Below are 23,742 nucleotides of genomic sequence, written 5' to 3' on the forward strand. Positions count from 1 at the left end.
TTCATCTAGGAAAAGGAGTATTACTCTTAGTTGATTAAGTAAGCAAATGAGAGGTGACAAAGTGGAACACAGGATAGACAACAGTGTATCGTATTTTTAAAAATGCTACATAAGGTCATTTTTGTAACAGCTCTACTTTTAAAGAGAATTGTAACATGGTAAATTTTCAGTATGTCATGCAGATAAATGCGGTTTTGCTACTGTTAATCTAGGTTACATAGTTTCCTTAACATAACACCAGTCTGAGAACTTACAGCCCCATTTACATTCTAGTGATTTCTCCAAATTCATTAGGCCCTCTCATTTGCTCATCTTCAGTTTGAATACAAATACAGACAGTTTCTCCATCACATTTTTTACTTTACTACCTGCAGAAAGCTTAATGACATTTCAAATTTTATAAAGGTATTTCAGTCTGTTAATGGTTCACCACTAAATTTTTAGTAGTATATTAGTTCTCATGATGATCTAGATATCCATCTCTGATGAAGAGCTACTTGCCTGATTTCTGCCTTCTACCTTTCTGTACCTTTTTTAAAAAATAAAAAAGCATCAAAAGAAGAGTTATTGTTCATTCCAATATCACCTACACCTTTGATTTCATGTAAGCCTCAATAAAGATTACACTGAGGACAACTTTGCATGGCTGCATGTTCAATATATTGCCTTTCATTTAAGCATTGCTACAGTGATAATAAAAAGGAACTCAAATCTTAAAAACCATATTTACCTTGTACCATGAATTCTTCCTCATGTTCAGTCTTCCCATCCACATGTCAGACAACAACATTTGCGTACAGGTATGAGCTACAAAAGGGCGAAGACGTGAAGACACTGCAAGTTTAAGGCAGGTGGCATTACTCCAGTTTTTCAGTTCATATGTCAGCAACTTCATAGCCATAGTTTCATCTTGGCGAAATGACTGCTCTAGTAGCTCAACTGCCAGCTGTCCAAATTCACTGGTGGGAGGATTACAAGATATAGATATGTTGAATATGTTATGCCACATGCAACAGAAATGCAAATGTCACCATCTGTATTATATCTCAAATAGTTTGCTGAAAGAATAACCAGTGGGTTCAGTACAGTTATGGATGGACTTTGATTTTAAGTATGAAGATTGAAAACATAAAGCCTCAGCTTATCTGCATTGGGATAACTATATATCTTGACCACCATTCTAACATCTAAAGCAGTGGTTCTCAACCTGGGGTCCCCAGATATTTTTGGCCTTCAACTCCCAGAAATCTTAACAGCTGGTAAACTGGCTGGGGTTTCTGGGCACTGTAGGCCAAAAACATCTGGGAATCCCAGGTTGAAAACCACTCATCTAAAGGATTGCCAATTTATGTTCTAATTTATTATTATGTTTATTTATACCCCACTTCTCTCCACAATATTTAAAATGATAGAATATTTACTTGGAATACTGTTTGAGTTCCTCTGAGGTATCATCAACAAGGTCACTTTGCTTGGATTCATAGGCCATTGAGCGATAGAGCTTGCAGGCTACTAAGGCTTTTGCCATGGACTCTTCACCATGCTGCCAGAAGAAGAGGGCCATTTTTTGCCTCTTCATCAGTACTGCCCAGAGCAACAACTCATTAAGAGGGTAAGGAAAGCGTCTTGTTTCTGGATCATCAATGTCTACGATGTCATCTTTGGTTTTCTTCTTTTTTCCTTCATCTATAGTAGTATCAGCCTTTTTGTAAAATAGAGAGAGAGAAAAGGGAAAATAGTACAATTTTAATGGTTTATAAAATGAACACAATTCCCACCAGTTTTATCGGAATTGACAGCTATCTTATAAAGGAGTGTCCCTAATTTAAAGAAATTATACAAAAGCATTAATTTAATTAATCTAAACACATACCTCTTTCTAAATCGAAGAATATACTTTGTTCATGCTATTATTCACACCAAAAAAACCCAACATGTTCTCTTTGCTCTGTATTTATCTCATCAAGAAGGGAAATAAGCCCTGTATACCTTTGGTTTGTAAGGCTGTGCAGTTTTGATGAAGTGATTATGTCGCATTTTCTCTTTCTTATCCACCCTATTCCCAAAAGGTTCGTGGCTTTTACGCAACTGAGGGGTGCTTCCCGAAGCATTTCGCCCAGAACGCTGGAAATGAAAAAAAACAACGCAATGATAAATTCAGATTCTTTCAAAGAGAGTATGCTGCCAGAATTATGTAAATCATTGAAATGTTTCTTAAATGGATTACAAAGCCGAACTGGTTTGTAATGGGCTAATATAGTAATAGTGTACTAATGAGAAAATTAATTGTTCACTTAGGAGCCTTATAAAAGTTTCAAGTTTTTTAGCACAAACTTCACTACTAATGCTGGAATAATGGTGGCTTCTTTCAAAGATTATAAGGTTGTTGAGATGATGCAAGCAAAATGCTTTAGGTCAAATCCAGTCAAATTTTAATATTAAAATCCTCAGAATTGCAATTGTACAGTTGGATAGTTAAAATCTTAAGAAGGCTCTTAAAATTGAAAAGATTTTAAAGAAACATCCTTCCAACGCCAGTCATTACATGCAAACCAGATATTTTGGGAGCCAGTGTGCATTTGAGCATTGGAATATGACTCATTGTTTTATATTTATTGTTTGCCACCTTCAGTCCCTATATCAGGATAAAAATAAAACCTATAAATAAACAAACAAACGTGTTTTGATTACACTGAATTGATTAAACATTTCACCCTGAAGGACCACATACCCGATTGCTGCTACTGAGGCTGTTGTATATCACTCTAAAGCGTTTTCGTGTGTAAGTACATCTATAGGTTCCTCCCATCAAATACTCGACAACAAGTCCCACATCAATCAAAGTAAGTTTATATCCAGGAGGAAGGTTTCCCTGAGGACAAAGTGACATTCGTTCAGGATATGTAAAATACATTACAATCTCTTTACAGCACATCATCATTCTGGACAAAGATAGTCAGGAAAAGGGCCGAGTCCCAATGATAAAGTCCATGCACTTTTGAGTGCATGAACGATGTGAGACAGAGATTACAACACAGTTTTGTCTTTGTAAGCTGAAATAGGACTAACATGAAACTGGAAGAAAATAATATTGAAATGCAAATCATGGAAGTATTTATTGGTTAAAATCCCTACCTGTTTCACATCTCGGACGAGGTGGAATAATGCTGGATTTGTTGGGCCTTGTTTCTTGAGGTGGAGTGGAAAAATTCAAAATTTCAGATAAATTTCAACATGTTATAAGACACAAGTACAACAACAAATTCAAAATGTAATATTCAATACTCTTGTCTTGTTTATAGTATTTTTATAAAATCAGAAAAAACTCTAAAGCCCCATCAAGTGGAAGGTGTAACTAAAACATTCACTTTTACATTATTATTTTTTTTAAAAAAACAGCATTCTTACAACTGAACTGTCATCAACTTACAGTGTTATAAAGTTCTTCAAGTCTCGGGATTGTGAGAAATTTGTGCATGCTCACTCCATTTTCAATAAGAAGTTTCACAAAGGCAACTCTGTCCATCACAAGGGCATCTAACATTGCCTGCTCCAAAGATCCAACCTAAAGTTATAAAACAATTATTACAATAGAATTAAATAATATATGGTATGGGTTAAGAATCCTTTATCCAAAATGTATGGGACCAGAAGTGTCTTAGATTCCGAATTTTGAAATATCTGCATTTGCCTATATGTACATAAATAGGTATCTTGGGAATGGGACCAAAAGTCTAAACATGAAAATTATTTATGTTTCATAATAGCCTGTAGATAATTTCAATATTTTCCATAATTTTGTGCATTGAATGAAGTTTGTGTATATTGAACCATCCAATGTATCACTTGAGTATTATGGATTTTTGGAAATCTGGATAAGGGATGCTCAACTTGAAATACAAAACTTGACAAAGGAAAGCAATGAGCCAAAATAATATTTTCGCTAAACGTGAAATAAGTTCTATCAAAGCACCAGTAACCTACTGATCTAAAAACTAAAAAGGCAGGCCAAATGAATGTAAAAGCCAATGTGGTTTGAACATTCAACTATTGCAACTATGATGTCTACCTACCAGCCACTGTTGTCCATAAACAAAAACGTGATTTTTGGCAATGTCAACTCTATCCCATGCAAGAGTAAGGACAAGCTGGTCAAATGCAGAAGCATTTGTACCTAAAAAAAACAACAACATAAAAGCAGATTCGAACTCATTGATCGTGTAAATCTATTTTCACAAGGAATCAAGTAATGCAAATTAAAAACTGACTAAATGATTTTGCTTAAGTTATGAAAAATAACACCAAGCAGAATATATCAATTTCATGAATAAAATATGTCAAAATTATAATACTGTGGAAAGATTTTTGAAATTGAAATGATTAAAAGCCGAATGTATGATACAGTTGCCCCTACAAACTATAGGCTATTGTTAAGCTGGATTTCAAAGAGACATAGAGCAGCTCACAATAAGTCCAATACAATTAAAACCTACAAATATACAAATATTAAAATGGAATTAAACATTAACAGTATTAAAAAAAACAGTTTAAACCCTTAAAACCAATTAAAAATCTATTCATAGCTAAAACCCTAGTACTCGCATGGCTGCATCTGATCAGTCATGTAGTATGTGCTGCCAATACATAACAATGCAGATGATATCTATTTAATTGGGAATACTACTGAAAGGATATGCATTCAAGAAGGGGAGTAGTTCCACAACAGTAGTATATTTGCCAGTAAGAAAGCAGAGAACAATAGTAGAGAAAGGTGATCGAGGATGTGAGATTTTTTTCCAGTAGTTTTAGGGAAAATCTCCCACTCCAAGTATGTTCAATATAGTTCTAACTATGACATGTTTTCAAGGGCCAAAACATACCTTTTAGTAGTGCTGTAAGAATGGCAACATCAATATCCTGATGTTCATCAGACCCAATATGGAATACGGTGATCTGTTTTTAAAATGTTAGGGAAAAGGTTTTATAGAACTGCTCATTTGTCTTTGCATACAAACCCAAACAATTCAGCTCCAATGTATACAAAAATCCAAATTTATACAACTGAATAACAATTAAATGGCCTAGAAATAATAAAAGTGTCTGGGATTAACGATTTTAACTGTTCATAAATTCAAACATTTATAAATGTATACAATGCAGAATAGAGTTGTGAAAATAACTATCTTATTATCATTGTGCACTACACAAGATATTCACTTACAAGCTCTCTTTTTTTCATGCACTCCAGCAATGTCTGGAACAAATGAATTGCTTCACTCTGGCCAAAATTAAATGTCTTTTTGATGGTTGAAATGATTTCGGGTTCGACTCCATCAGGAATATTTCTGATTTTTTTCCAAAAAATAAAAAGGCAAGAAAGAAATGCTGTATCACTGGATAAATATAGGAGGCACCACTTTCTTTTTTTAAAATAAGCCTCATAGCAAACTCTTGACCTTCAAAACACAGAACTCTTATATAAGCTGTGTCTTCTCAAGAAAATGCTCTGCTATTTCAAAATACAGACAGGTGAAATTTTCCTCACATGCAAGGGAACTAAAAGTCAGAGGTAAAGTAAGATAATCTTTGCCTGCAAGAAGGTGGCAAGGCCATAAAATCAAAGTTGAAAGATATTTGGAAGAGAAACATCTGGTATGGTCCTCACTCAATACAGCTTATGCTATATACCTAACAGATGGCCATCACTCCACTGTGTAAATCAATACAGAAATGGGCAATTACAGCTGGTATAGGAGCTAATTTTCTGCTCTGGGACCTTCTGAGAGATGCACTCATTTGGGGGGTGGGAAGAAATACCATCATGATTGTCTTCTGGGATTCATCCTTTTTGGGGGGAATTTATAATCTTTCTTTTCTGGGAGTTTATAATGGTTGCACAAAGAAGCCACGGGAGCCACATGCAGCCCCAGGGCCATGCTTTCATATTCTGCACAACAGCCTTTAACATATTTGAAGCCGTGAATCATGTTTTCTTTTAATCAGCTCTTTCCCTGACTGAATATAACCCGCTTTCATGTATTCTTCACGAGACTTGGATTTTAGGCCACTCTTCGTCGAAGAAAGACCACTCTTTACCAAAGGAAGACTAACTTGTCAAAGATGCATTCAGAAGCTGATACAGAACTCAAAATGCTGCCTAACTAGTAGAAAATACAGTGGGCTTATTCATTCATGCAACCTGGATATTATACTCCTATTATTGCTCTGACAGAATACTAAGGGATGCAATTATTCTGGCCTTTGAGTCCTGAATTCATTTAAAAAACAATGCTGTCTGCATCCTTTAGGAGGAAACAATATAAGCCAAGATAGATCAAATCTCTGACTCAAAAGAAAGCAGCTTTGTGTGTTCATATTGATGGTTACTTACCCTCCCTCTTCTGTTTGCTTATATACATAAGCCAAGATGTCTGCCGCTCTGCCAGTTCCTTCACAGACCACCACTGGCACAGGAGGACTTTCCTGAAGGTATTCCAAAACTGTAAGGACAACATTGGGGCCTCCTTCAAATATAAGTGCCACCACAGGGACACCCTGGCCAATTCCTGCACAAAACAAGTTGCGGGGGGGATGGGGACAAAGACAAATACAGCTGATTACTCTTTCTTCTTCTTTTAATAAAGCATACTATAGTCCAGTCATGGACAAACTTCGGCCTTCCAGGTGTTTTGGACTTCAACTCCAACAATTCTTAACAGCCTTACGGCTATTACAGGTAAATATTTTGTACTAAAAGCTACTTTGTATTCAAAAGGAGTTAAAAGGACCAGAAACTATCATAAGGGTATTTCTATAATATCTAACACATAAGCTATTTTGCACTCTGCGTCATCAAGCCAGTCCTTTATTTTGAACCATTTCCTGTGTGCTTTCTCCATTGTGTATAGTTTGTTCTGGTCTTACTAGTTAGTGCAAGCTGTATATTTCTTTTTGACAATGGAAAAAACTTAACTCCTCTAGTTTCCAAGAATTCACCAAGCAGGTTTTAAGACACATGACACATTATCTTTGATAAGCAGGTCTAGTTCTGGCTAGTGTTTACAGACAGAAGATAGGCTGGGAACCTTATGTACCTGGGATATAAATGCAATAAAAAATAAAGGCTAGAAATATGCTATATTTGAAGTCTTCCTCTCCCCATCCCATATCTGTTGTTGGTAAACATCAGATTCTCTGGGTGTGTTCAGACTGCAGACTCATAGCAGTTTGGCATCACTATAACTACCATGTCTCCCATCATATCAAATCTTGGGGTTTATGGTTTTGTGCTGTATTGGGCCTTCTCTGGCAGACAACTCTTCAGGTTTACCAAACTACAAATCCCAGAATTCTGGAGGATGGAGCCATGAATAGGCTTGCAGTTTTCTCTTGGGAAACTTGAATAATTAATAGTTTTTAAAGCTTACTATTCTGAAAAAAAATTCAGAGGCCATTGGATGCTACCCTGCAACTACAACAACATAAAAATGTCAGAAGTTAGCTTGCAATCTGGCACTTGCATGCATTTGGAATGTCCTTTGTGGGAAGTAACGAAACAGTGAGAGGAAATACAAAAACCCACCATTCTTTTCAGTTCAAGGTTAGTGTTTTTAATTCAGACTGCACATATCTATATTCACTGAATATTTAAACATACTCTATACAGATAACTATCAGCTAGAAAGCTAACATTCATAACATAATACTAGATCTAACATAGCTCTTCTAGTCCAAAAGCAACTTAAGATGCTGAGCTGTGCACATTTTAAATACAGTTATTCATACACAGAATCTAAAGTGTGGCTTACACATGTTGAAGGCGTAATTAAACTGCAGCCAACGAAGTCAGCACAAATATAAACAGAACACAGGAAAAGTGTAAATATATAATAACTTTACACAGGAAAACATAACCCTCAGCTACAACTGCTATAGAGTATGTATGTAAAGGCTTCTTTTTGTCAAAAGTTAGTCAAATAAAATTTTGGGGGTATTAAAGGCACTTAAAGGAAGGGTTGCTTCTGAATTATCCACAATTCTCTAAAACTTCCACAAAAAGAAGACCAGCATATATCCCTGTTTATCTAAATGAGCATAAATATCCTAAAGGCATCAGAACCTGGTTGGCCTTGGAAGCCAAGCAGCCCTAATTAGTGCTTGGATGTGAGACTCAATGAAAACCAGGTGCTGTAGGCTATATTTCAGAGGAAGGAACTGGCAAAACCACCTCTGAATATTCCTTCCCTAAGAAGAACCTTTGAAATTCTGGTTGACAGAGTACCTGAAGGCACATACACACATACAGGCAGATTTCTAAATAGGGAAACTTGCCATCCCATTTCTCTTTCTCAATTATACAAGTGAGGAAAACTGTTATCACTGTAGCATACATTCCCCAGCATATAACGTTTTCCATTTCATAGAACCACAGAAAAGACCACAAGGATCATCCAGTCCAATTTCCTATCTAAAGGCTATATAATTTACAAATCACAACTCATACATACTTGCATGGATCCTTTGCAGGTTGATTGTTTTTTCCAGTTCTCGTCGCAGCTTTACTTCAGCTCCATATTTACCAACTGTTCCATCATCCACCAGGATGAAATGTGAATGAAGATTATTCAGGACATTTAGTTTACTTAAAGGATTTAAAAGGGTTTGATACGGGGCGACCACCTAAACAAAGACCAAAATAAAAAAAACTCTCTTCAGATAGATATAAATCTTAATTGTTTTTCAAAACCACTTCACTTGTTGGATGATCTGTTTTTTAACCAGCTGAAAAGCTCTGATTCAGCCTTGCAGCAACAACAAAATACGCTTTAATAAAAGGAGAATGCTGCCCCTGGATTTTCATTAAAACAATTAAGAGAGAATACAGTAAGGATGAAAATGTTCAACCAATGTAAGCAATCTTGTTAAATCATGGTTACTGCATTAGAACATTCCTTTGGATATTCTGATATGATTATGACATTTTTTGAGACAGGCAACTTCAGATCAAAGCCTTAAAGTAATCGTGCCAGTTATGAGCACAAGTGCAAAACTGGCTAAACTTACATCTCTCCCAACGAGATCGTTTCTGTTTTCAATCACTCCCCACGGAGCAATTCCAATAGTGCAAATCTTTCGAGATGATCGAGAGGCATGTTCCTTAAGAGCATCACCCACATGTTTTGCAACTCCTGTTCAGGAATAAGGAATATCATTGTCTTACGAAAATTATGTCCTTCTATTTGACATATTTATCCACAATACTCATAGTTAGGATGAAACATCCTAGCCAACAAGAGCTTAATTTACCACTGAAAGTGAAATACAGTAACCATCCTCTCACTACATAAATACTATTATTCTCATTTCATTGTTTTAGAACTCAATAACCAATAAATCTCTTTTGTTGGTGAAGCACAAGACTAGGCCTGAATTATTTATTTAGTCTGTACAACAAATAAAGCACAACTTCACCATTAGTTAGAACTGGATCAGTATGTTACCACAACTACCATGCAACCTTAAAAAGTGAAATACATTGAAACTATCTGCAAAAACTGGTGTACATTGTCCAGCATATCTCTACAACCTGTCTAGCTATAAACTTTCCTTATGAACAGTTTGTTCCAGGCTGCTTTTCCTTTAACACTCAGAAGGTTTTGCAAATGCACTGCTTGACAGATTTCCTGTAATTTAATTTCTCTGCTTCCTGTCTTATCATCACTATAAATTACACCCTACTGCTCTTGCCTACCTTCTTGAAGATGCTTGAAAATCTGTCTACCTTAATTTCGTTGCTTAATCATATACCCTACACCTTCAACTTCTTTTGAAGAAGCCATTCCTAGAATTCACCTAGAAATTTATGTTACTATGCAACATAATGGAGGCATTAAATAATATTTATAGTAAGAAACACACCAACTTTTTTGCTAAATACTTTGTGCTTTAGCTCACAAAAAAGAAAGGTAAAATGTATCTGTTCAGTTTAAAAGGCTGAGCACTGGTACCGGTAACACTGGAAGTCACTGAAAAACAACAAGCAAATCTAAAGGTGAACTGCCACTGAAGGAATAGCAAAATCTAGCAGAACCAGATGAGAAAGAAGCATCTCTCTTCTAGTATATGACTGAACGTCATGTGTTATAAGTACATTTAAAACCTCTGAACTTGTAAATAGTTCTCAAGGAGATACATGGAGTCTCTAAAGATTAAAATACTTAAGACATAAAATACACCAGCCAATACATTAAGGGTGCTTCAACAACAACTGGAAGGAAGGAAGCATTTCACATTATTAACTCTATGTTTGTTAGGGAACATTTTTTCATTTTAGTGAAAGGAAATCGAAGCACGGGGTTATCACAGGATAGTTTAATTATGGTAAAGTCTTTTTTGAGTCAGGTATCACGGAGAGATCTTTCTGAGTGCTTAGAAGTTCAAGCAGGGACATCCTATCTTGAATTATAATTTGGGGACACTAATGAGTATTTTCTTCTGTGTGTAGATGTATCACATTTAATATTGTTTATACTGTCTAGCAGCAGAGTATGAGATGGGTCTTTCCTGAGTGCTATTTAGAGATTCCAAGTTGAAACACGGACCTTTCAGATACAAAATAAAGTGTATTTTACTGAGCTAATATCTTCTTGAACTGGCCTCTCACCCCTGTTCTCCCTGTGTCGTTTCTAAATCGTATGTTTGTAACTTAGGCACTGCCTGTAATCAGACTGGTAATGGATTGCATTTTCTCAAGTGCCTGTGAACTGGACAATATATTTAGAGCTGAGGTTTCACCTGTATTCACTCCTCCAGTTATAATCCAGGCTCCTGTTGTCACTGCAGCTTTAATAAGTCCTTTACCAAGCAATTGCTTGATGCGTGGATGAAGCTCAAATTTCTGCATCCCTCCATGAACAGAAATGACAAGTTTTGGCAATTCCATCTGCCATTCTTTAAGCATAAGTTGTAGGATGGCTTCAGGTTTGGTGTCATAAGACAATCGGACATACTAATGAAAAAGAATACATATTTATAAAGAATACATATTTTTAAAACCAGGAAAATATAGCCCACATTTGTATAAACTACAACTGACATACATAGTACAGTTGTAGTTGTCCAGTATAAATCCTGATCCTCTTGTAAGAATTAGGGACACCATGTCATTTTGAATGACACAATGTCTTTTTTAAATGGGAGTGTTTTTCAGACACTCATAATGCAGCATACGCTTAACAAGAAATCAATTATTTGTGTTGTCAAAGGCTTATACATACAACAATCAATTATTTATTGCTGTTTCTGGAATTACAATAGATATATGCATTGTAAAGAAAAGAACAGCACTCAGACCCAGTTCAGAGGTCGCTGGGTTGTTACCAGGAAACTTGAGGTTACCAGTTCGCTCTCCAATTATTCTCATTTTCAATAACTATTTTACTGTGATGCCCTAATCAGAGGCAATATGTGCTTACTAATAATACCCACAGGCCATCCCAACAACAACTAGGTTTTTTTTTTTAAAAAATCGAGAATGAAAACAAGCTGTTATTAAAAGTAACCAGGGTTTGCCCAAATTTGGACATGATATACAATTATGGTTACTGGTGGCCAGAGCGGATTAAGGAAAGGTTGCATGCAATAATACAGACGTTCCTCCACTTTTGTGGGTTTCACATTTGTGGTTTTGATTATTCGTGAGTTTGGAATGCGATTTTAATGTGTAACACTTTTACAAGACTGTACCCCACTCTCCTTATGCTGGTCTATGACATAATAAAGATTTGTTTGTTCATCTGATTGACAGCCCAATCTGAGGAGGTAAGTGAGGGGCTACATGGGAGGTGTGTGCACCGTGAATCTCTGTTCTACCAGGTACCCTCCTAACTTTCCTGGGCAGAACATAGATTTATGGTACATATATGAGAAGGTAGCTATCCCTGTATTGCTTCATTTATGCTGCAGATCCAGCTCCTTTTTTTCTCTTTCTGTGTTCTGCGAATCTCTGTTCCACCTGGGCAAAGGAGTACCAAGGGAAAATAGAAACAAGCAGGACATAAAAGCAGCAAGAGGAACTGGATCCACCAGGAAAATGATGGTGAATGTGCAGGTGGGGACGGTTCCTCCCCTGCCACAAATCTCTGTTCCACTGTTCCATCTGGCATCTCTCTTGATTTCCCTGGAGAAACATGAGACTAATGGCAAGCAGAAAAGAGGAGTTGGCCCTGTGCAACCTCCGTTACACTGCAGATCCTACTCCCTCTTCCTCTGTCCTGCGAATCTCTGTTCTCAGGCAAAAGTAAAGAAAAAGAATACCGAGTGAACAACACAGCACACAGGAAAAGGAGGGGGAACCAAATTTGGCAGGAATGACTCTTCCTTCTCCATTTTGTCACGTGTTTCTGGTCCTCTCAGTATCTTCCTTCTTTTCCCCTTCGCATATCTTTCTATGCATGATATTACCTCCATGTTTTATCAAATTAATGCAATTTTTATCTTCTATTGGTTACAGTAGGCTTGCTTGTTACACAAGCTGACTGAATGCAGTTTCTTTTATGTACAGAGTAGCTCTGAAGAGTTTAATACTGACTATAGTAGTCTCTCGAGGCCCCCAATGTGATTCTACAGTAAATGTCTGCTTAAAGTTCCATTGCAAGCTTTCCACAGTATCATGCTGGAAGTGTAAGATAACAACTCTCCAGATATTTTCTAAGTCCTCCAAAGCCATTCCATAGTATCAGCCTTCATTCATTTCAGGAAAGAAAAATAAGGTTCCAGATTAAATGAAAACCGTATTATGCAAAGGATCCTGGAACAAACCCCTCACAAAATAGGCCTGCCTATTGTATTTAATTTGAGTTTTATTCCAAAAGCAATTGTCGTCAGTTGTGCTACTTGCAGACAAATAATCCCTTGATACATACCTTGGCTCGATAGGAATGAGAACCTCCTTGAAAGTTAATGATACCATAAGCATCTGTTGAACTCTGTTCGGTATGTTTTTCCACTGACCACTCTTCTATTTCCTGATTAAAATTTTCACCCAGTTTCACATCTGAATATTTCATGGCAAGACTTGCAGTGAAGCAAGCATGTTGCCGGACTAAGCGGCCACAGCAGCACCTGCGGATAATTATTAAGAAATCAGGAAGACACACAGCAATAACTTCACAAGCCTTGGCTCATTCTCATATTACTGGATATACACTGTTGAATCATGAATGCTTGCTACTTCTGATAAGATTATTGTATCTTTTTAATAAAAAGGTAACGGAGGTCTCACACTCTGATGGGTTCTGACAGAACAGTAGCTCTTGCTTCAAACGCCACATAACAAAATTCAGAGTAGATATATGCAGAATGATCATTTGGAAAGAGATTATGCCTAATGTCTAAAATGCTGTAATGGGAGCGACATATTGTTTTCTTTTAAATTATATTTTCTAAAGAAAAAATATTCTTTTTTTAAAAAAAGAAATGGCTTGGAGGCACAAACTATCTTCAAGCAATAAATCTTTTACAAACAAAGTTGTGGTTACTTCATTTGGAAAGCTGCATACCTACCTGACAAGTTGCTGACAAATTTGACATCCTGGAAGGCATCTATGATAAAGAATACAGAAAAGTAATGTGATATTTTCCCGGAGTATTATGTCTAAATTTGACTGAGATCATCCTTAAAATATCTGCATATGTACTTTTGCTGCAGCATGCATAAAATATGTATTGTCCACCATAGTTAGTCCACATCATTTTATTTGGATTCAAATAACTTTTAATGAGATAAAATGGAATCTCTAAATTAAAATGAAAAACATGTATTTAGGAAATCGTTCTACGTCTTTGGAGTGTTTCAATAACAACATCCAGGAGCTACTGAACTAGTTCATGATTTTCTATACCTAGGCTAATTAATCAATTGGGAGGCTTCGGACAAGAAATTAGAAAAAGATTAGGACTTGGGAAAGCAATTTTGAAGGAACTAGACAAGATCTTGAAGATGTATAATTGAATAATAAAGTTGGATTGTCCATGCCATCATAGATGGATAGACTCACTCAAGGAAACCATGCCCACCTCTACTGTTGTATGTAAATTCTAGCTCTTATCTACACGTAATTTCACAAAATCCCCACAATTCTTTCAGAACTCCTAGCTCACATCTCAGTTCTATTCTGTAACTCTGTCAATCTTCAGAAAAGGTTTGGGCGGTATAGGGGTCTACACTGTCCACAAGGGGTCATGGGATTGCCAGTTCTATTAGTTAGTGCTGCACTCTATGCTTGAAAGGAAATCCATGTGAATTTACCTGTGAGGGTCCTTTGAACTTGGTATAATATACACACATTCCCGTTTGGTGAAAGTATTTTCTATCCAAGATTTCTGGGACTGCAAAACAAAATAATTTCAGAGTTTTATCTATATAATATAAACAATCTCTGAATTGCCTATGATGTTTAACAACCTATAGCAATAGTCGGCTTATAAACAAAAACTAAGAAAATGCTGAATTCATGATATAGAACCAATAACTAAAGAAAACGAGTAATGACAGCTACAACTAGAATTAGCAGCAAAATATCAACCAGTTGGTTTCCATAAGAATATTCAGAAAAACAATTAACAAAAAAGGTTGCTCAGAAAAGGGCTTTTTTAAAAAAAATGTAATATATCATATAATAAATAAACAGTCTGGTCCAGTAGTTCACAAATCAAGATAGAACAAGGGCAAGCAACATATACTAAGCACCTACTTTTTTTTGGGTGAGAAAAATACAAAAATATAAAATACAGTATAGCATTCAATTACTTGAGTGAGTAAAAAGCAGACTGTTGAGAGTCTGATCAGAGGTCCATAAATATACCATTAAAGATTGCTACTGTTCCCAAGTCAGGAAAAAGTGGATGCCACTCCATATTTTAAGTCACCTAAGCTTAGAGTTTAGAACAGTACTATGAATTTATCATCTTAACATCAGAGTGGATAACAACAACCTTGGAAATCCAAGCCTAGAATCGAGATGATCTCATAATGAACGGTTTCATGTCCGATAGTTGGAGGATGGGGAAGAGATACTGGATGTGAAGAACGGCAAGAGAGAAAATAGCTGTTTTACAAGTATTTGCCCAAGAGATTATACAATGCATACTACCATAAATACATTCTTTCAGATTTCTCATGGTTCTGCTTGTAAAACCCCTTGCAGTGGACGTAGCTTTATATGTCTCACACAATGATCTAACAAAACAAAACACTGCCACGGATGCTGACATTTACAAAGGTACTGCATTTTATTCTCATATCACTTTATTTAATAGACACCAATGGCAGTTCCACAGCCATTCCATCAGCGGTAACTTGCTGTATAGGTTTTAATAGCAGGTGGCAAATCATACTCTCTCTTCCCCAGAGGAAGGCGAAGGCAAATGACCTCTGAACAAATCTTGCCAAGAATAGGTTCTCCTTAGGGTAGCCATAAATTGGAAGCAACTTGAAGGCACACCACCACAACAATAACATCTTCTAATATACGTATCTCCAAGCTATGCTTCAATGAGGCGCCTTGCAATTTTGTGACAGAAGACAAAATGTAAGTAATAAATGGACCTTAGCATCTTATAATACATAAGAGATAAAAGAATGTTTTAAAACATCAACTTCTGAATTGAAAAAATGTCCAATCCAGCTTTCTAAAGAAGTTAATCTGCATGAGAAATTATATTATATATGACTATCATTCAGTATGGGGATAAAGCAAATTACCATATTAAGCAATATACAAAATGTTCCATACTTTAATCTCAAGAGAAAAATGAACAAAGATCTGTAAAACTCTATATGAACTAGAGACTATACACCTTACTTTTTTCAAATGTTCTATACACCTTAAATGTATACTAAATTAGGCAATACGATTAAAACCAAAACTAGCAAAACAATTGAGTTTAAAATACCTGCTCAGGATAAAAGGTCCACCTTTTTTTCTCTCTGCAGAAATCCATACTGAACAACTACTAGCAGTCTCCTTTGTGGATTAGTCTTATACCACTAAGTTTAACTCTAATTTAAGGTTTTGGAGATGACAGGTTATAACAACATGCTGCTGCTAAAGTGCAGGATGAGATCAGACCTTAAAATAACGTAAAACATTTTATTACAAGAACCATTCTATTACATTACATTTCAATAAACTGGATATTTCTAGGAAGTTTCTCTTAGGAAATATTCTATTCTCTAACTGTAGTATTAAAAACTGAAAAATTTGCCATAAAAGAATAAACTTGTCTCCATACAAAGGCATTATCAGTTTTGGATACACAACAAAGTCTTTGTTTTTAATAAACCATGAGATGGTCTTCGCCTATTAACAAGGCAATATATTGGCAATCCAAAACTGTAACTGAAGATTCACCACAGATGGTTTATGTTTTGACCTTTATCCATTCAACAGGAAAGTACAAACAAACCATATATAATGCTTGAGGTTGTTTGGTTCAGGAGCACTGAGATGAAACTAGGCCTCATTACTTTCAGTAATGTTCACATCTGAGTAACATGTTTCACAATAGCATTTATCTATTCAAATGTATTGTACCACATGGATAAAAACATTAAATGTGAAAGTGCACGCACTATGAAAAGCAAATAAAGCAACTCTTTTAAAATAGTTTTAAAACAGAAAGTTAAAACATTAAGACCAACCAGACTACCCTCTGGTCTTATAGACCGGAGGCTATGTGTTGGCTGTGAGCAGGCACACACTATGCAACTGTTTTGAATAGTTTTTAGATTAGTTTCCAATCAAAAAATTGCATTTGTATGAAGATCTAATTCATATCTACTCCAAAATGCACATCTAGGAAAGCAATAGCCAAGAGAAGTATTAGAAATAAGGCTTTTAGCGGACAAATGATACTTAAAACAAAACAAACAAAACAGACAAAAATATGTAATATTTGGAAAAGCATTCCCTCTCCGCTTCTTATATTCATTGAAATTGGATACAATTTACTCAGACATAAATCTTACTGAGTTCCATGAGGCCAGTGCAACCAGACTGAATGATTCATATGAGGCACTTGACTACCATTTGCCCTGACTGCTCCTCCAATTCTGTGAAAGGAAAGTTGTGCTTTGGAGAGGGAAAAGCCACAGACTGAAACAGAAACATGACCACTGTCTAGACCAATGCTTCTCGAGCTATCTGATGTGAAGAATTGGCAATTATTATTATTGTCAACATGCCAACAGCTAGCACTGTATTTGTGCTCATAGGATCCAATTGTTTCTTTCTTGATTAGAAACTTGCTAGGGACTGCCAGCCCATGGTTTGAGGACAGGCATCAATCCAGGGACCACTACTTGGAGTAGCACTGGTCAAGACTTCCCTTTCCTACTAGCAATGCAAATCATGCCTAGTTCAGATACAATCTCCCAACATCTTATGCCCTCCTTTAAGGAAACATGTAATAGGGTCCTCCCTCCAATTTGAGCATTAATGGGCTTGATTAAAAATATGCTCTCCAGGAATCACTAGGTTCTCCAGTGTGGTTCTATGGCCAACATCCAGTGAACATTGACCACAGTAGTCATGCTGGAATACATACAAATGTTTAAGGGTGTTCTCTTGTGTTAGGAAATAGCATTTTCTAAATTAGCTTTTGCAGTGCTTCTATATGCCTAACCCCAGTGGATGTGGAGGGCTAACTGTATCGGTATTTGTGACTCTGCAATAACAGATTTGCAGCGGCATTGTAGTACCATATCAGTAGCACCAGTCCTTCTGAATGCAGAATACAATAGCTCCATGAGTATAATTATTACAGGATTACCCCTGTTTCTTCTCCCTATTCAAAAAAATTGATGACAGCATGTTGATCTTAACATGTATGTTGAGAAACCCAGAAGAAAAAAGATCCAGGGAGGTATAGGTCTAAACTACCATAAAAGCTTTTTTTGCAAGTCTAAGGCATATCAAACTGTAATATATTTCAAACACAAATTGTATTTCAATTACCCTGCTTTCTTACAAGCAGCTCAAAGCAACATGAAGCTCCTTCTCCCATTTCATCTTCACAATAACCCTTTTAAGGTACGTTAGACTGAAAATTCGAGATATGAAAATGGCCTCCTGACACCACTAACCACTACAGCTCCACAACATCTCATAACATTTAGAGTAATGCTGTGAATGCAATAACCTTATATATGCAATATGTTTTCTACAGAATGTAATTGTACAATATATTCTGATTGAACGCATAGCATAATACACACAAAAACCTGTTCAAATCTCAATGCCTAATTGAACTTCAGGCACAAATGTACACTCTGCTCCCACTAATGAGCAGAACAAGAACACAAGGTATCAAATAAAAAGCACTTTTACCCATTAATTCAATTGCTCGATTTAAAAATGAAAAAACAGTATCAGCTCTACCCAAAGTGCTTTAAAGAAAATCTCAGAACCTATTTTGAAAAGCAGACCTTCTCAACTGAAACTTCTACTTATAAATCCACGTATTTCCATCATTTACAAGAAGTTGTAAAATTAAAAAGACACATTTGTACTAACCAAACACATGGGTGATCATGAGACTAAGCTATGACCCAGGCCTAGCTGGCTTTAACCACCGTACTCTTAAAGGCTCCAAAAGCAATAGCTGGGAGGCAAAAAATTCCACACATAAACCACTTTATCTTCCCATCATCTCTTAAAGCCAATGAATCTCATTTCAGAAACTGAGCACGTGAGGTAGAAACTACAGTTCCCTGTGTTCACACATACAAAGCAGCTTGATACGATACTATTCCTTTCCTTTTTGTATCTACTGTATACACAAATATACAATGGAGGTTATTATTGTATTAACAGAAAATTCCCCAGATGATTCTGCAAGGAATTTGTTCAAAACAAAGACAAATAACTCCTGTAATAAAACTTTTACCTGGGGGCCACTTCCAGATAGCCATCTCTAAAGTTCCACCAGGACACCATTATGCACTCTGCCCCATCAAGCATTTTTCCCTTCAGAAGTAAGCAGTCCTCTTGATTCAAAGGGCACCTTTCCTAGGAATATTAGTGTACCGAGAATGTGACACATCATTCAGGTGGTTAAGTACAAAACTACTTCAGCCATTAACAGACCATTAACTACTACAGCCATGATGGAAGAGATGATGGAGAGATAATTTCATGTCTGGGAACTTGTGTTTGTAGAAACTGCATGCAAACACACGTTCCCTTAGCCAAGGTTTGCTATTAACCAGAGTTCTAGAACAAGCTGGAATCCTTGCCTAATAGTGACACCTAGGCCCCATCTATACTGCCATATAATCCAGTTCAATGAAGTTAATCTGCATTCTGAAATTGGATTATATGGCAGTCTAGATTGGGCTCTAGATAGAGATTTAAGACTGGCTGACAATAACCCTGATTAAATGTCTAAGGTTAGACTGACAATGAAAGCAAGGAAATTACCAGAAGTTGAGTACTAGAGGATTTATAGATTCTTAAGAGAGTTGTTAACTCTAGGAATATCTAAATCCTCCAGCATGATTCTATGGTTAGCTTCTGGCATAGGCTGACAACAGAATCATGCTGGAAGACCTGGAGATTCCTAGAAAGAATACTGTAATCAAATCCATGAATAATTAGATCCACAAAAGTCAAGCCTGAAAATGTGGAGGGCCAACTATATTCAGTACACTGTTTGAAATATAAATCCAACTGTAAACAACACTAATGTAAGATCAAAAAGCATTCTGCATACAAGCTTTCCATAGGGAGTTCAAGTTTTTAGGAACCTTTTAAAAAGAAAGCTGCTTAAACCAGTCTCCTTTTTAAAAGAATCGGATTAGTCATATTGTCACACTTTTATTCATTAAAGAAAAAAAATGAAAGCAGAAGGGTAAAGATAGAGCTGTTTAAATGCCCAGGCTACAAAAACCCACACAGACATCTTGTTTTTGCAAGGAATCATAAAAACCACAAAGCCAAATACTGAATCCTTGGAGCATAAATCTTTTCTGAGGCTTAACAGCCTTGTTTTGAAATATCATGACTCAACAAAGAAGCCATGAGTAAGTTTAAAGATTGAGTCATTCCTCTACTCTGAATCATTTTATTCAATAGAGAATTATAATCATTATACACCCAATTAAAGCACAGACACATAAAAGCAGCAGATTTTGCTCTTCACTCAGCACCTTATGGCATTGAATGTTTGCCGATTTGTTGTAAACCGCTCTGAGTCCCTATGAGGAGATAGGACGGGATATATAAAGTATTATTACTATTAATGCACTCTTTTTAACTGAAACAAGTCAGCAACACAAAAAGCTGCATGTTCATGTGCCTAAATAGCTCAAGCTTTTGTCTCTAGTGTGCCTTTCATTCTATGCTATGTGTACCAAGATAAGACTTATCATTCAGGCAACAAGAGACACTTCATATAATTCTGCATATTTCCCAGATTACAAGTCATGCCCCTATCTTGGCAGATGCCCAACCGGGAGCAAGCTGTGGGTAGCAAAGGTAAACAACATTTCTTTTCCCATTCTCTGGACAGTTTAACTGTTGCTTCTATATTCCTTCTGTACAATGAATTAGATTAAGCCAGTGAATGAGACAGTATTGAGATTTATTATTGAAATATTATAGTGGTTCTATGCAAGTGGTTAAAATATCAGGTGAAACTTGGGTTCAAATCCCTACCTTACTGGGTGATATTACATGCTAATTTACCTGTAATAAATAAAACCAAGGAACAAACAACTCCAAGCTTGTCATTATAAAACCAAAAATGCATCCCATAGGCTGCTAAGTGTAAGCAAATTACTTCTTATTATATACTAAACCAAAAGCTTAAACACTTTTAGTAACAAAAAATAGGAAAAAGTGGCCTTGATCTTTCTTAAGCCCTCTCTGGTATTACTGCTACACGTGTGATGGTTTAAAAATCATGTAAATACTGTGTATCCATAGTCATGAAAGAAATTATTGAAAAGTATCACCATTAAATGTTGAAAGTAGAAAAAGAAATTTACTAAGGCAAGAATAAGAACCACTGAGTTCCAAATGTATAAAGTAAATAGGACAGAGGGGAACTAAGAGTAAGTGAAAAATAGAACAATTTACTTAGGAAGATTTTGAGGCGTTCTTTAAGTTTTTTTAAAAAAAAACTGGATAAACCCCACCTGATCTCAGATTAGAACATGATCCACTGCATTTAGAAATCTGTATTTTAAAATGAGAAAAAAGTTTTATCCTCAGACATACTTTTCCTAAAACAGAAAAACCTCATTGTCATTATTTGTTTCAACTTTGTATTTTCAAAAGAAGCCATGACAATACACTTAACAATATGTCAGCAATAACAAACAATTACAAAATATAAATGTAGGTGCCCTCCCTGATCTCCCTACTCTTCATTATCCGTTTTGTCCTTTCAAGACCTTGAAAATGACATCCGTCAGTTTCACTCACAGACTGCTATGAAAGGCAGGAACTTCTGTAAGAGGAGGAACACCCCCCTCCCAATATATAATAAGGAGTATTGACCCCATAATCTAGCAAAAGGAGAAAGAAGGCCTATGATACTGGTGTCCACAACTTTGGTTATACTGTATTCACTTGGTTGAATTTCTATGGATGACAGCCCTTAGTAAATTAGCTTAGTGATATGAAATTCAATGCTTTTCCAGTTCGGATTATTCACTTTCTAGGGCACCATCTCCCTTCTAAAAGGACTTAATTGTAATACCATTGTTTTTAACACATGAGCTTGAACAATTATAGAATTGCATGACTCAGCAACACTACAGGGACTTAAGAAAGGCACCTACCCAGTTTTAGGACTTCTTTGCCCTAGCTATACCCAAAGAAAACCTTTTAGAGAAATGACTTCTCTCATGAACTTGGGCCTCTCAGCAGCATCCATTATTCTTACTGTTGTTCTTTATTGAATTAATTTTTAATCTAAATAAAAGTATTGATTGACAGAAAAATAAGACACTTATTATTAAAGTACTAAGGGCCATGAAACAGTTCAGGAGGATGGAGAGGGAGACTGTGAGACAAAGATACTGCTATGCAGTAGGTTCAGTAAGGAGATGTCTCAAAAGGAGATGCTGCTCAACCACCCAATAGGATTTAGAATACTTGACATTTCAAGACTCAAGTTTCCTTTTTACTCTGAGAAAAGATGCTTGGAAATTTGGAATGAAGTCCCATCACTCTGTCTATAGCACTTATTATCCAATTTTCAACATTATCCACCCCTTCCCAAAGTCCTCCTCAGCTCATGGCATTAAAACAAAGAGAGTAAAATCACTGCACCATACAAAGAGTTTAAAAGGAAATATTAAATAAATTAAAACCACTTAAAAACATAAACCATTAACAACAATAAATGAAACTCCAGCACATTATACAGGCCTGTTTCCCCTAAAAATTAATTCTGATACACCTGTCAGAAGAAAAACATCGTGACAAGTATTGATAATTGCTATTTTAGTCTAACATAGAGCACTGCACCTTAGCTCATTGATGAAAAGTGTTTGAAAACAGCAATCATTTAGAATGTGACATCTTCATTAGAGGAAATAAGGTACTTCCAAGTTTAACCCAATGTAGTGGTTTCAATACTATAAACCATAATCAGTCTTATTATACCTTCTCTTGGCTAACCTTCACCTCCATTAAGATCAAAAGAGAGGATCTGTTTAGGGTTTCATCGTTGTCAAAAACTAGACTGACAAGGAAGGAAAAGAAAACTTTTCTGGGCGAGATGCCCTCCTTGTGGAATTCATTCCCCAAAGGGGAAAGGCTTGTTGATCCATAAACTGATACTGCTTTCTTGGAAATATTTTTAGATCTGATTCTACTTCTGAATCCAATTTGTAATTTATATTGATGGTATTTTCATTGAAAGCTTTACGATTCTTATACAGTTTCTATCCAACCCCAAGGGCTTCAAGATGTTATGTCTGGAAGGATACAAATCCAAAAAATTAGAAAGTGAAATTGCTACAGTATCAGTACTGTATATCTAACATAAATCTGAATCTGTTTGGAAGCATTTACAGGGAGGTTTTGTTCAATTACAAGCTATACTAGAAAAACTGGACAAACTACTTCGGGTGCCATAATACCCCATACAGAGTGTTTAAGAGAACACAGATGATATTCACAGTAGCACACATTGTCTTCTCTTCTCTCTCTGTGCTACTCAAAACAAAGCAAGATTATTTCAGATGAGCATCTATATTATGCACTTTATAGTCCAATATTTTCCCTATTAGACAGAAATAAAACCCACAAAATTCTGTAGGATTATCATATAAGCATATCTAGATTAGTGTAATAACCTCATTTATAACATGCTCACTACGAAGGATATCAGCCAGACTGGTAAAGACGCACAGCAGTGCAGTGCTAATTACTTCATCATTGAAAATTAGACATTTAAGTGCTATGTAAAACTATTTTACATAGAACTTAAATGACTGAATATTTATTGATATTTGGTTCACTCACAAAATCACTAGTTGAAGCTCTGACACATAACTTAGGCCAGTTGATAGCCCCGACAAGCAGCAAAGTAGTCAGTACAATTAGCATCATGATGGGGCTCTGAAGTTCATGTACCATCAAGGGAACTACTTTTTTTTCTTTAAAAACGAAGTATTTAAGCTACATTTTTATGTTACACTATGTATACACTTTGAAGAGGAGGCAC

At 36.0% G+C, this 23,742-nt stretch overlaps 1 protein-coding gene across 1 annotated transcript in view; it reads right to left on the minus strand.

Annotated features, from left to right (window-relative positions):
• The window catches only part of trpm7 (transient receptor potential cation channel subfamily M member 7), a 53,561-nt gene that overhangs the window by 20,407 nt on the left and 9,412 nt on the right, over nucleotides 1–23,742 (minus strand). Inside the window, exons 2-17 of the mRNA XM_008122754.2 lie at nucleotides 14,309–14,388; nucleotides 13,564–13,602; nucleotides 12,924–13,122; nucleotides 10,795–11,008; nucleotides 9,064–9,188; nucleotides 8,508–8,679; nucleotides 6,392–6,566; nucleotides 5,222–5,345; nucleotides 4,881–4,953; nucleotides 4,074–4,174; nucleotides 3,431–3,565; nucleotides 3,136–3,189; nucleotides 2,732–2,872; nucleotides 1,990–2,124; nucleotides 1,422–1,702; nucleotides 731–959 (exon numbers count right to left, since the gene is read on the minus strand). Of these exons, the coding sequence (XP_008120961.1) occupies nucleotides 731–959; nucleotides 1,422–1,702; nucleotides 1,990–2,124; nucleotides 2,732–2,872; nucleotides 3,136–3,189; nucleotides 3,431–3,565; nucleotides 4,074–4,174; nucleotides 4,881–4,953; nucleotides 5,222–5,345; nucleotides 6,392–6,566; nucleotides 8,508–8,679; nucleotides 9,064–9,188; nucleotides 10,795–11,008; nucleotides 12,924–13,122; nucleotides 13,564–13,602; nucleotides 14,309–14,388 (2,277 nt within the window). The remainder of the gene's footprint in view (nucleotides 1–730; nucleotides 960–1,421; nucleotides 1,703–1,989; nucleotides 2,125–2,731; nucleotides 2,873–3,135; nucleotides 3,190–3,430; nucleotides 3,566–4,073; nucleotides 4,175–4,880; nucleotides 4,954–5,221; nucleotides 5,346–6,391; nucleotides 6,567–8,507; nucleotides 8,680–9,063; nucleotides 9,189–10,794; nucleotides 11,009–12,923; nucleotides 13,123–13,563; nucleotides 13,603–14,308; nucleotides 14,389–23,742) is intronic.

Source organism: Anolis carolinensis, unplaced genomic scaffold (assembly GCF_035594765.1).
Source record: "Anolis carolinensis isolate JA03-04 unplaced genomic scaffold, rAnoCar3.1.pri scaffold_11, whole genome shotgun sequence".
Taxonomy (NCBI): Eukaryota; Metazoa; Chordata; class Lepidosauria; order Squamata; family Dactyloidae; genus Anolis; species Anolis carolinensis.